This window comes from Bombus vosnesenskii, unplaced genomic scaffold (genome assembly GCF_011952255.1).
Source record: "Bombus vosnesenskii isolate JDL3184/JDL3185 unplaced genomic scaffold, Bvos_JDL3184-5_v1.1 scf7180000013263, whole genome shotgun sequence".
NCBI classification, from domain to species: domain Eukaryota; kingdom Metazoa; phylum Arthropoda; class Insecta; order Hymenoptera; family Apidae; genus Bombus; species Bombus vosnesenskii.
Genome location: NW_022882923.1, coordinates 4,473,101 through 4,488,104, shown reverse-complemented (window position 1 = coordinate 4,488,104; position 15,004 = coordinate 4,473,101). Strand labels below are relative to the sequence as shown.

General features: G+C 36.4%; 2 protein-coding genes across 4 annotated transcripts in view; one reads left to right on the top strand and one right to left on the bottom strand.

The window, feature by feature from the left end:
* LOC117230951 (RING finger protein 17) overlaps positions 1-15,004 on the bottom strand; it is a 308,646-nt gene that overhangs the window by 9,178 nt on the left and 284,464 nt on the right. For all 3 annotated transcript variants that reach the window (XM_033488932.1, XM_033488923.1, XM_033488941.1), the window contains one exon: positions 1,289-1,513. In XM_033488932.1, coding sequence (XP_033344823.1) covers positions 1,289-1,513 — 225 coding nt within the window. The remainder of the gene's footprint in view (positions 1-1,288; positions 1,514-15,004) is intronic.
* The window catches only part of LOC117230980, a 112,455-nt gene continuing 100,826 nt past the window's right edge, over positions 3,376-15,004 (top strand). Inside the window, exon 1 of the mRNA XM_033488989.1 lies at positions 3,376-3,984. Coding sequence (XP_033344880.1) covers positions 3,924-3,984 — 61 coding nt within the window. The 5' untranslated portion in view covers positions 3,376-3,923. The remainder of the gene's footprint in view (positions 3,985-15,004) is intronic.

The window sequence follows — 15,004 nt, the reverse complement described above, 5'->3', positions numbered from 1 at the left end:
ACATTTATCCACATATTTAATATCACCCTGATTTTTATGGACTTTGTGGAACAAGATAATTAGGCGTGTTATTTCCCTCGATAATAATAAATAACAAATCTTCATTAATATTCGATAATGTTTGCAAATCGTGTATTTAAATCGCTGGATATAAAAATTTAGCAAACATAAAAAAGAACTCTGTGCCTACAATTTTATTATTATAGATATCATATTTTTGTCCTAGAAAATTCTCGAAAAACGTCGCGGGGAACATTTTTAATGATTTTCGCTTATATTACAAAAATTTCGTAGCCGAAACTCTATAGACTAATCGAGGAAAATCTCGTTACGAGTGCAGGTATTCTCGTTTGTTGCGTACAGGTCAAGCATTGGGTGAATAAAAGCGATAAAACTTCCCCGCGGACCTAATAATTATACCAATCAAGTTGAAATTGTGGATGCAATAATGCTTTGTATAAAAACATATGTAGATATAATTTAGCCAACGAAATAGAGCACGTGAAACGTGATGTCGATTCTAAACTGAAAAATAGGAGATACTTGTAGCAAATTGAAATTTGAATATTTGATAAATCGTTTAACGTATCGTATAAATACATGATTTATATATAACATGATTTATAACACATATATTATAAATTACACGACAAATTCGAATATTTGTGATAAAAAGGCTCGTTACTGATTTACTGAACAACACATGAACATACAAACAAATAAGAGATTGTAACATAGTAACAAAATAATTTAGATGTTGAAAATGAGAAAACGGAGGAATACTTTACATTTCATTCATTATTACTTGTAACAAATGTATATAGATCAATTTTAGTTTAGTTTTACCATAAATCAATTAAAATTTGCTCGGTATCTGCTTCTTAAAAAAGAAAAAAAACAATCAAAGAAAACGTTTAGCCAGATATTTGTCACTACTATACTAATACTGAGATGCTAAAAAAAAATATATTTTTGCATTAAAATAGGTAACTTCACAAATCCTTAAATTGCAAAAGAAAAAAAGAAAATTCGAAATTTTTGATAATTCTAAAACATTTTCCTCAATTCATTCAGGACCAACCTTTTTTTAGCCTGTAAGAGAGATTATTTTTTATTAATAATTAATAATAGAAACACATTTCTTCGGATGGTTTAGCAAAGAAGATCGACTGTACTAAATTTTGAGACCAGTTTCACCGAAAACAAATATTGTTTAATTAATGAATAAATTATAAACACTACTAAAGGATTAAGTAGTACATGTAAAAGTTTCAAATCGGGTACTTACCAGAATGGCAGATTGAAGTCGTTCTTCGTACTTCTTCAGCTGCGTGAAAATCTCGTTGATATTCTTGTTCTGCAAATTTGTATACTCCTGTAACGCATCAATGATCTGTTGCTCTGTATTTTGAAGAACACCATGCAAATAGGCGAAATGCTGTGTCACGGTCGCCTTTATACTGGCGATGTTCTGTATTTCTTCTATCGAGGTGGAGGATACAGACATCAGTTTCTGAAATGCAAACGCAAAAATACGTAAAAATCAATGTTAACGTTATATTGGAAAAGGAAATGTATGTACGGAATAGAAATTATTCCACCAAGAATCAACCTAATGACCTGTATTAATCCACTCACAAATTTTCTTTCAATCAATCTATGTTATACAATTTTCTTTTCCAACATTGCGATTGTGGAAGGAAATTTCAAGAATTTGCATTCGTCAAACATCAAACGTTAAAAATCAGTGTCTTAATTTAATCAAATACTAAATCTAGGTTTCTTTCATTCTTTCGATACGTTTCTTCCTAGCCTTATCACACTGACTGTTCGATGAGTTTCGTTGTTAAACGAAATGCTTTCGGTGATAAGCGAACCATGAATAATTCTCCACGTACACGTCCTTCGACATTAAGGTTCGAACAAAGAGTAGATTTAAGGTCCGCGAATCGAAAGCGAAAGACCTTCATTGCCGAAAAACATCACCGTGAATCGTCAAACTCTTACAAAGAAGGAAGCGTACAAATCGAACATCAAAGTTCCAACATCGAGACCAAGTTTCAAAATCCAGGCCAAGTGCCAACATCGTGACCAAGTTCCAGCTTGAAAATGTCTTCCTTAAGAATTTTTCTCACTGAACCACTATGATGAAGATCCTCGATAAACCGACTGCCGTAAAAATGTCCAAAACCTTGCCATTAAATTCGACGGTATTAAAGGTTTCGAGTATGTCAGCATCTGGCATGTTGGCAAAGGCTGAAGCTAATGTCTGAGATATGCCAATACAAAGAACTCTACGATTTAAATGGACCACTGTCACCGGATCATAGCGAGGAATTCGATAAAACGTCATGTCCCGGTGAACGCTCGATGATAGTCGAAATAAAAATAGAGAAATCGCTTCATAAGACGTTCACGTGAAATTACACGTAACCAGAGGAAGCTGATGCAATACGCTGATTGATATTCGACCGGTCGTTCGGGTCGCATCTTAAGAAATCGAGGCGTCTTTAGCAATGACTACCGAGTGAAACGGTGCTCGAGTACGCTGATGCTGAGAATTTTTTAATTTTAGACGTCTGGAGTATGTACAAGAATGACACTCTTAAAGATAAATTGTGTTAGCTTCTTCTATTGAAGAGTAGAATTTCCAGTCGATTCACATTCAAATATAAATCTCGCATTTTAAGTGTTACATGTAACAGGATTATTAATATCGATAAATTCGACTTTCAGCGTCTGAAAGTCTGAACGTATTTAACATAGTATTCGTTTGTAATTTCGTGTCAGATTTTTTATATAAATCTGACGAAACTTGCAAAATCACCAAACGTTTCTAAAAATAAAAATAGGCGATTTAAATTCTTGTCCGTGTCACAGTTATAGACGACGTTAACAACTACAGAGGGCTAACTTTTTTGCATACCTTCAGTCGCTTTCGATAAATTTGTGTTTTTCTAGAAGTGAAAGATATCTCAAGTTTGTTAAAATATAATTTTAAATATAATTTAAAAAAAAATATAATTTTACGTTATACATATCCTTAAGGTATTACGAGAAATCCGTATTGTTTGCTAAAATGAGAGCGCAAGAGTCGAAATATGCTTCGAAGATCGCAGTAGAAGTAACGTCCATTAATTTCCTCGGCACAGTAGAACTTCATTTATCTGTACGAAATTTAAGATAATGGTCAATTAACTTTTGCTGCTTGAATTCGCTTATGCTGACACGTGAGCTCCTATTATGCGAATGAAAAGTAACGGGCAGTGAGAATAATTGGTGAGCTCCGATTATATATGAACTGCAATTACATAAACTGTCAGTCTGCCGACTAATTCAGATAAATGGAATTCTACTATAGTCGTTCGAGTTTCTGCACGAAACCGAGAGACGTCTTAAAAGATTAATCGTAGCTGTAAAGATCGAAGGATCCATAACTGTTAACCTTCGTTAACGACAAGCCCTGGTTCGCCTCCGGATGGGACCAGAATATCAACAACACACTACGATGACATCGGCGTCGTGTCGTCGTTTCGCCGTGAACTAGAAGGTCGTTCGAGCGACTTTCTAGAGGATGATCCGTGAAGGGAGAAGACTTATCTGTCGTGAAGGGAGAGCGGCACAGATCGGAATGGCAGGGAGTAAAGGAACAGAAGAGGTGGTCACAGTGTGTCGGTGTTTAACGTCGAACCAACGACCGAACAAACGCGCCTTTCCCCAGTCTTTCATGTCTCGAGGACCGGTTACCATCGTTGACTCCGTTGTCGGCCTCGTGTTCCGTGTTTCATTATTCGTGATCGGTTGTTTCCTGTGACTCTTGTTGACGGTGTTGAGGATGAGGTTGGTTCCTCGTCGAACCGTTGGGTCTTAGTTTCTAGAGCCTGTTGGAGGGTTTTGGGGACCAAGAGCAAACCGGAAGTACCATGCGGGTGTTCGACAACCTCTGCGCGCTGGGATACATCGCGTTCCTTTTGTTGCTTATCGGTGAGTCTCTTTTCATGATGATGATTCTCGATGTTTCTTGGTGGTTTATGTGTTGGACAGTTTCATGAGTAATGTTATCTAATAGTGTTGATAGCGGTGTGAATGTCAACGACTTTACGTCGTTTCGTGTTCTAGCGTTAGATGCCACTGACGATATGCGACGAGTTACGAAAGTATTACCCTTGCAATTATTGAAGTCACATATTTCTTACGATATACAGTCTACTATAATTTAGCTTTCGATTCGTTTATTGGCAAATAGCAATTCGTCATAATGTAAATGAGAATTTTTAAGAAAACGTTGAATTCGATAATTAGGAGGATAATCGATTCATATTTTATTTATTTTGTTGAAAATATGCGAATGTGAAAGATACCTATCTTTTTTTCGGCTAATGTTATCTCTGGTTCCTATCGTGGATGATTAGTGCTCTTCATTAAATTTATGTGAACTTATTAAATTAAATTTATATAAATGTGAGGTGTTATATCTGATGTTTAAAACGATGTTGCAAGTAATAACCACAGGTAACCTCCTTATTGTGTCATAATTAATACATAATTTTATTTAATAATACTAATAAATGTTCATCTCTGTATTGTATAAATATTATTATATTGTCTGGCTTATCAGATATTGCACGAACAATTGCTGCAGCATACATTTCAAATAGTGTTTCTTGTTTCGACTAAATACAACATCTGATATACCTGGCGTAATATTCTCTGTTTAAACAGAAGGATTAGAAAACGAGAATAAGCGAAGCAGAGTTACAACATTGTATGCCATGGAAATTGAAATAGGAAAGTAAAACAAATGCAGTCGGAAACATTTATGAAATCCATGATATTAGTTCGAATAATCAAGATCCTATCGTATTTGTTCCATCATCTATAAAATTCCCCTGGATATTAAAACATAATGTCATATAGCGTGAAGTAATCGAAGTGATTAAAACATTACAGACACTGAACGAACGGAGGAAAATTCAAAGAAATTTCTCGCGTAAATTCAAGCGTCTCGAGGTAGAAATTACGCGTGGCGGAGTTGCGCTTCGAGAAAGGAAAGTACCGCGAAATATTAGTGATGCAAGTCCATTGTCTCCAGAGCCCGGCATTCTGATTGCCTTCTGCCTCGCCGCACAGTAAACGGCCGCATAGACCTATTTCTAAGCCTGATATGTAACAAATTCTCACGAGCGTTAAACAGTCGATGGCCGAGTCCTAATATGGACAACTAATGCCACGCTTTCTCCATTCCTTTTAGCCTCTTGCCAATGCCGAACTCGTCGATTAATTTCGCGCCCACAACTACGCTATGATCGTTCCTCCGACACGTAAACCGCGAAAAATCAATTACCATTCCCCTTCTAACGAGGAACGAGGAGCTGCGGATCGTTCTCGAAGCAGGTGACTCGAGTGCTCGTGTAAATGAGCGGAGTTAGGTGTTGATGATGGAAAGTGATGTGAACGCGTCGATTGGAACAGGGGAAATTTTCGATTTGGTTCACCTCGTACGATGTTTTCTTATAGCGAAAAAATGTGTGACTCTCTTTCTATATCGACGCGATGGTCTCGAATGTCTAGTTTGAAATTCGAAGCTCGATGCTGGATGTTGGATGTTCGACTCTGAAGCGCAATATTTCGTAGCTAGAAGTTTGGTGTTGTGATCGCAGGACCTATAGCTCTAAAAGAACAACAACGACTTTAGTAGCTCGAAAGATTTGTTTCTTTCTTCCGAACTTAAACACAAAAATTATGATCCTCCCGATCATATATCAAACAACAAACTACGCTAAGAATTGTACAAAGTACAAAGTACAATTATTATCGCTTTCGTCTTCGTCCATCTTCCTTGTTTCGTCTTCCAGCAACGAAAATGTGACAAGGAAAGAGAGAGAGAGAGAAAGTGTGTGTGAGAGAGAGAAGGGGCCGCTGCAATCTCGTTTGCCCTGCTGAATCAGCCGCAGAGAATCCACTTTAACGTGTTCGCGGTGCGGAGCGTTAATTATACTACGTAAACAGTCAAAGGGAGTCCCCGAAGGAGGCGAAACGGGTGGAGGAGGTCGTGGCAAGATCTTGCTGGATACGAAAATTAAGTTCATCCTCGCCTCGCGATTCAAGTTTCGTTCCAGCCACTCTTTGCCTTCTTACTCGTGGTCGATATATCCATCTTCTCCTGGATCACCTTCTCACAGAGAAGGAGAGAGACAGAGAGACAGAAAGAGAAACAGAGAGAGAGAGAGAGAGGACAGTCTCTTATGAGGAAAGAGACAACGATCTCTTTTGAGAAAGAGAGAAAGAGAGAGAGAGAGAGAGACCAAACAGTTGGCTCGTCGTTGACGTTTAATTAGCGTTAGATTGATCGAGATCCGTATAAAACACGGAGACGATTAACCAGGAGGTCCGGAATTTATTTCATGATACTTAATCGCGCATACTCGATCGAGAGATCGACAGATCGGCTGTTTGAACCATCCGTGTTGATTTAGCTGGGCGAACGCGTTCCAACGAACGAAGACAGAAGTCTCGTTAATTCACCCATGCCCTTCTTTGCCCATGTAAACGCGATCTCACTTGATCGTGCAAATGTATACGTATCCACGGCTATTATTAATGACGAGCAGTTTGTCCGACGACGACACGAATACCAACGGAGCATTGGGATCGCTGGAGCTGATGCAATCTTCCCAACCTTTCTCGATGGTTCTTCAAACGAGTTCGTATTTACGTGGATCGTTACGTTCCAAGGAAAGGCTCTTATTTTAAACGTTCTTCTCGTGTCGTAAGTCGTATTAAGTGATTGTAGAAAAAAAAAAAGAAAGAAAAAACGTGACATCGAGATTACGGACGTGTATCGTGGAATATTATTCGCGAGTGGATGGAAGATGGAAAGTTTGCAAGTTTTTTGCTTTCAGACGTTTCAGACTTCTTCATTGTAATGTAAATTACGCGATGATTAGGCGAATATCTATGCAAATTTATTTTTCTATAGATACAACTAAAGAAATGTAACCCGAGTAGAGATTTGTTACAGCCATTAAATATTATAACGAGTTCTATACAGCCATTGAATTATAGTCACAAAAATATTGCTTTTTAAATTGCGATACTATGTCACGTATAAATAGTAAGTTGTTCTTGGTTACTCAGATCATTATTCAATACGTAGATGTTCGTGTAACTCGTGTAGCCATGAATTTGTTACGAGATTGCAAATCTAAATTTATCACGGAGTTCCATTGGTCGAAACACGTCCATGTTTATATAATTCTCTGTTTAATTTTATGATGTAAAGCTTTTGGTTAAAATTTCCAATCGTAATATGTTGTATTTTTATTATTTATTGATTATTATCGGATAATTAGTATTTTTGCTGTTCCTTTTTATCTGCTTCAACGTGAATGAAACGTGTGCGATTAGAGGAAACGTTCGTTTCATTTAAAACGATATTTATACGTCTGTAGGTGTAAAAGCTTTCGAATAGCGTGTTTTGAGTATAATAAACAAATAACGAAATTCGTAGTAAATAATAAATTGCTGCAACTTTGGTTATAATAATAGCCGATGATAATCGTAAAATGCTGAGATATTGATTCTATTAAATTGATGACAAACTTGTTTCCAATTTGCATTTAATTCTTATTAAAAATGGGGACTTCCAAAGGATTACATAGATATCAAAAATATAAAAAAATGACGCTCTATTATCATTCACTTTCAAAAATTTAAAGTAATAGCATCCCATTCTTTTACTTATTTTATCTATTTTAATGTCTATTCTATTTCTATAACTTTTCTTTTGGAGAACATAGCGATTTTATTGGTGAAATAAAAATCCTCGTTGATTGTCTAAGAATCTTTTATCTATTTTCTAATATTTCGATATGAAAAAATAATCTAATCTAAATAATCTAATCTTTCTTTTTAATAGGGAAATAAATAACAATTTAACTATCTAGAAATATTCATAATACGAGATTCATTATTTTCTGTTTTAAGAAAAATAAACAGATAATTATCTATTCCTCGTTTAGTAAATTATTGAATAAATTCGACTATGAATAACGCGAACCCCAAAACCCATTAAAGGATTACGTTCTACCCAAAACTGTCAGATAATATAGCAACATTATTTACAAAATAAAAATCGTATCATAATATTTTGTTTACTTTCTATTATTTCGTTACAAAAAGCAATTGCTTTCGATAAAACAGATAGGAACTTAACCATGCAGAAAGATTTATGTAGCAGTGGAAAAGTGGTGCGCTCGTGCACACGCGATCGCGCAAGGAAACGAACAGGTGCGAGGTGCGTTAAACGGGAAATGGGAACGAAATTTAAAAAATATCGCATGGAAAACGACATTTTTCGGACATCTCGACTAGACGAGGTTGTAGCCACGCAATCGATAATCTCGCTGGGGAACGTTTTTCGCGAATCTAAAAGCATCCATCATCATTATGCGCAACGTCTATGACTCGACGATCTTTCGCATGATAAATTGACAGAGCGATACCCATGGAGCATTACGTCTGAAAATCACGTATTTTTATGGCTACCCTCGGATAAACGTGTTTAAAGCGATCGAATGATGCGTCTGTCCGGGCGTCTATTAACAGAGTCTGTCTATTAATCCGGTAATTGCTTAATTTTGAATAACAAGGTATTCCCACAACACACCAACAACCAAATGCGAAAGTAAATTTTGAATTTTGTCTACCTATTAGTTTCTTTGGTTAATTACTTGCTTATCAATCTGGTATTTTCGTCGTTTTAAATAATAAATAATTTCCAAGGTAGACAAATTATTAAATGCGATCATCGAATTTAAATATCTTTTATTTTCATTTTATCTACTTTTAAATCACCAGCTGAAAGTTGAGAAACGTACTCAAACTACGAGGGATCGTGTTTTTACGAGAATATGGGAAAGCGATTTTACTAGATAAAACATAGTTCGATGTTAGAAGAAAATTATTCGAGGGAAAATCATAGTGAAACGGATCATATATCATGGAGAATATGTTAAGTTCGTGACACGATACACATTTATGGCCTGGTTTAGATACCGTGGTCTTCGTGAGCAATTTTCGCCGGTCAACCGAAATTACATTTTACGGGCGAATTCTACATTTTTCTTTAGAGATTGAGAATCTTCGAATTTTTATATTCCATTTTCTTGTTTATTTTACCAAACCAAACGATTTTCCTGATTGTAATACAATTAAATTAAAACGCTATAAAGCATCCTAGTTCAAATATTATAGATGAATTATTTAAATGTTATAAATCAATGGCTTAAATGTTATAAATTAATAATTAAATCATTGTTAAGTAAATAAAAGCTTTTTTCAATTCTCACGTTACGATAGTTGCAGCAAAAATGAGTTCCGTCGCGAGTCGGATGTTAGTTATATGCAAGGTGACAAAATCTTGACGAGTTTGGTCGAAAGATAGGGATTTTTGCCGACGCATCGCTATGATGGACACTGTGAACGATAAGCGGGCGGACGCTCCGCTTTGGTGTTATTTATACGCTTTCCGGTCTGGTTCAGCGTAAAGAGAGCGAGGCTGAGAGAGCGATCCTTGAATGAAAATTATTTCTCGATCTAGACCGAGCAAACGGTTCCAAGTGGAACGCCTTTCGAATCGTTCGATCGACAAGCGGCGCTTGAACGAAGAAAGAGAAAATATCTCGTTTGTTCTTGGCCCGTGTGCGCGTGACTCTGAAAACTCGATAAAGCGGTAAAACGCGGCTAGCTCGAGTGGCGGGCCGCTTCGCGAAAGCGACGCCGCCCAATTTGCATTTCGAATGCGGCAAGATCGGTAGATAAATACTTATAGTGGAGAGACGTAGTAAGCTCGCGCGAGTGCCCATCGCCGTCTTATACGGCGTAACTCCGTTCGATTTCCGCCATCGTCTTCTTCCTTCCTTTCTTTATTTCCGAACAGACCGATCTCCAAAGAGGTTTACGCTCGATGGGATCATCTTAAATCGCCATTTTAGGTGAAAGTGATGGGAACATAGGATGATAGTAGAGAATGGTAAAGGATGGTGAATTATGTTGTAAAGTTTGGTTGATAGAAGCATATGTGAAGCTAGCAGTGGGAAAGAGTAAAGAATGATTTGGATTTTAAATAAAATTGATGGTGTGAGTGATTTTAGTGTGGGGTATAGACTTTAGCAAAAATTAATATTTGTGTGAATATTTATCTAAATATTGTTATATGGAAGATACTAAGAAATTAACAGTTGGGAATGATTTTGTTCCTAAAAGAAATTCATGAACGACGAAGTATATTTTACTAAGAATTGACAGAACGTACGAAGTGACAGAATTGGTAGAGGTCGATAATAGTAAACGACAAAGAATAACGCTGTATATTTTAATAAAAGACACGAAGACCTTAAAATTTCGTATTTTAAAAGTTTAATAAAAACCAATGTAGAAGTTTGGTAAAAAGAATTGTTATTCCATCCGTTCGCTATCAATGACAAAAATTCAGAAATATCTAAGTTACATCGATAAATCTTATTTAAATGTAGCTTTCGTAGCTTCCAATCAAAATCTAAAGCTCGAAATATCAAGTAATAAGTTGAATCTTCATCTCATCAAAACGTCTCTCGTTTCTCTTAAACATTTTCGACACTCGAGAACTAACCACTACTAACGAACGAGCATCATTTGCGCTTAATTTTTATCTCTGATCCGTGATAACGTCGGAGTGTAAATGCCACGTGTAACGAACACACTTTTCAAGCATCCTCGTGTTCACTGCCGATTTCTTGCCATTTACACTTGGACAAATTTCCTGAATCACGATCGATCGTTCACAAGGCAATTTAAAGAGACAAGGAGCCGCTGTAAAACGATTTCTTCAATTAAATTTAATGATGTCGCAACACCTTGACGATGGTTCAAGCAAACGTAACATATAGGGGAAGGGGGTGGTTTAATGGCAAAATCGTGCTCATTTAATATGCCTCATTATAGATCGTATAAAACACTGTACGTACTTCCGCACTGGTGTTCGACTCGTTATAATTAGAACTTATTACCGTGTGTATGAAGGCGATAACATGTAAAACTTGTGAATGAATTCTTCTCTTCTGCTTTTCTTCTTCATTTTTTATTTTTTTCCCTTTTTTCAATTTATAAAAGGCATCATGTAGAGAACAGTCTACTTGCTATTGACGAGAGGCTAAAAAATTAACGCTAGAACTGCCGACAATTAAGGTATAATACGAATATGAAGAATGCCGAAATGAAAGGAGAAAAATAAGCTTTCATTTTTATACCATAGAAAATCATTCGAATGTTTGAAATTGTTACAAATCTATGAAATTTTTATGAACAACTATAAATTGGTAATTTTAATTATTCCGACAGATTTAATGTAAAATTTCATATCTGACGTAATAATAGTAAAAATAATTAATTACACATGTTCTAAATATAAAATTTGTAACTTCAAATTTTTTTGTTTTGGTGATGTCATGTTAATACAAAATTCGTAACTTTGAAAATTTGATGAAGATAATTTTATAAGAGACAATTGATAATTTTTGTTACTGGTTGAAAATACTGCATTATATAATTTTAACGCACTAGACCGGCAACATTTATTGGATCATGTTGCATTGGTTTGTGTTAGACACCAATCGATATATAGCGTGCTTTCGAAACCGTGTATTCTAGGCACGATTTCCTCGATTTCCTCAAATATCTGTGGCGTGATAAGAAACAGCAATAACAATAAGGAGAACGTCAGTGTTGGCTCAGTGATTTAATCGCAGCGCAGTGCCGCTTATTTGAATTGTTTCTAAAACAATGCTTCCGAATAGCGAAATTCGATGCAAAGTGTGGTACATTGAACGTAAAAAAAATTTTTTTGTGACATTTCTGTCGATAGCAAGGTACGTAGGAAATCTGTTCAAAGAAACTTTCGAAGATTTCCTTTTGTTATTTTCAACATTTATTTTCTGTATTTATATTTCAACAATATTTGATTTTAGTATTGTTTAATATATCGAAACGACGCAAGATTTTTGCACGAGACTTAATGAAAAAATACCAAAAACCCTATTACGATTAAATTACTCGAAATCTCCAAAACACAAAGTAACACGAATACCTCTTCTTCTATCCCTTTTCACTGTATCCTTTCCATCGTCGCTTTTCCAACATCTTACCGACAGACACAGCAGAGGCAATGGCAACAGAAAAGAAAAGACGAGAGGAAAAGCAGAAGAAACGCGTATCAACGTTTCTCCCTGTTTGCCAGCAGCGAAACAACAACTTACGATCGAACGACGATCGAAATTTCTTTCGTGGACCAAACATGGGCAAAATATCGTACAAAGACAAAATATCGGCCAAGATACAGCATCCTCTCGAGCAAACATTTTCGCGATGTGTGCAACCGCAATTCCTTCGCAATGAAAATCAACGAGTCTGATCTCTTTATTCGATGGCCATTGTGGCCGGGGAACGAAAAATCCGGCGGACCGGAAACAGGCTCACCTCGACGCGGTTGGATATCCATTTCAACGTTTTATCATTCGTCCGTGCGTTCAAACGCGTTCACGAACGAGAAGATAGAGCGATACAAGGACGTGATAGATTCGAGGAAATTCCACGGTGTTGATATCACGGCGAGGGATTTATTAGCGGCGTTAACGAGAACCGCGTATCGAACGAGGGATACGTGTTAGGGTTTTGTACGGGAAATTGCTGTTATAAAATCTTGGTCTAAGATTATGGTTGGCGAAACGCAAGCGATCCTGATGTAAAGTTGTGGCGCTGGTATATGGCATACAGGATGTTTCAGAAATAACGGGTTATGGTTCGTTAATCAGTTGAGCTTTAGATTTATTTGACAGAATTTAGTTAAGAGGTAGTCGTATCAACGGGATTAAGATAAGCGACACAGTCACGTCAATGTACGAAGTAGAATGACGCAGTGCACCGCAGACCTTAAGTAGCGAAATGATTATTGGAACACCTGATTAATGCAAAATGTGTAGACGGACTCTTGCAAAGAAAGATTGAGAAACAAGAATAGGAAGGACTTCGATCGTACAATTTTTATGTCATTTCTATTTCACAATTGTACGATGATCTAAAAGCTATATCGTAAATATAGGTGTTTCTGTAAAAAGATAATAAACCTGTGTTTCTTAAACGCAAGATATGAAAAAGAAAAATTAGATATAATGTTAGAATCTTCCTTGGTTTTGTATCTGAAGAAATTAATTGCAATTTGATTGAGGCAAGTTTATGCGAAGCTCGAAGAATTCTACAAAATACAGATAAACAGAAATTTGGAATTTTGATATTATAATAAAAATTGTTACTTGTAATTCTTTTCCATTCTGCACGAAATAAAATAGTTAGACACGCACGAGTAAAACTTGCAAGAATTCTAACAACTTGTGACATTCTATATGATCAATCAATATCCTGGTTTATTAATTAACAATAGCTTCGTAATGAAACGGAAAATAATGAAACAGAATTTTACAACATAAATTATTCGATCATCCTATTCGATAAAACGGCGTGATACAAGTTTCGTGCAAGACTGTCCATGTGCAGAACGTGTCAGACGAAATCCATCAATGAACATAAATTCGTTCAACGTCGAAATTCTTTTCCATGGAGAAAATCTAAAAATTTTACTTCAACTTGCTATGCCACGCCATTATGATCCATATGGAAAACTAATCCGGGCAGACCAAATAAAAGCTCATTTACTCTCCAAACAGCAGCAACAGACGCAAAGCTTTCCCATCGTTAAACCATCGTCGTTACCTTCTCTTTCGCGTCGGTATTCGGACGAACTTAGTGGAAATCCATAAAATTGGAACGCCATCGTGCAGAATGTCGATTTACGTTATATTACGCGATTTATTTGAAACGTTGGCTAGGTTCCCCCTTTGGCCCAGGAGCAAATAAATCTGTTGGAGAGTGCGACGCGTGACTCGTTGTCGTTCGAGGCCTGCCACGGTAAATTTCATTTCGACGTCGCGCGGCCAAATCAGCGGTGACAATAATGCATAGGCGCATAATCCACGAGTTGTACGCGAGTCGCGTGAATACACCGACAAACCGATACTCGTGTATATCCCGTGTGAACAAACCGCGACGATTCATAGACATGGCACTTCGTCCTGCGTGACATATACGGGGTGTCCCTTTTGTAGTCATCCTTTCGAATGCCCTTGTCTTCCTACTCTCTCCTTTTTTCTTTCTTTTTCTTTTAGAGGATCATAAGCTTATTGTCTCTCCCCTTGCGCATTACCTTTTGCACCATTTTTATATGCTTTTGGAATGAAAAGCTCTCTATTATTACCGTTGGTTGGTTCGGAATGGCTTTCATTAGATACATTCTTCAGTTGTTATGACTAATTGCACTTCGAGTATCATTTCTAACCGATAGATTAAGTCAAAATCCTCGGTGATTTTAATAAAGAATTAAATAAATCCGAGTATTTTCTGCTTATTATTCTTTTCTGCGTTCATAATTCAATGATAGTCGAGCTTCGATATTCCGAAGCTCTTCTTACGTATATATTACTTTTTTACTTAGGTATAGCGTATTTCAATGGATCGTGAATGATCAAATACGAGGATAATCCAATGAGTAAAAATCGAGCTTCGTTTGGGCAATTTTGGGTGAGAGGTTTTCGATTATCTGTATATTATTCCGTAGCTCATAGCCCGGATCTTGCCTCCGGCGATTTTCACATTTTTCCTAAACTTAAGCAAGTTGACAGAGATCGGTAAAATTGGTTAAAATTAGCGTCGCTATGAAATAACAATTTTTAATATTTTTCAGTCGTAATATTTTTTTATCTGCGATTCAGCACTTATATCTTCCCGTGTTTTCAAATATATTCTTTTATAGTCCTTTTATAATGTCACACAACGTTCGAAATATTTATTTGAAAGGAAAAAGTATATTCGTAATTGCCTTTACGACAGTATTGCCAGACTTGTTTACAGTTTAGAA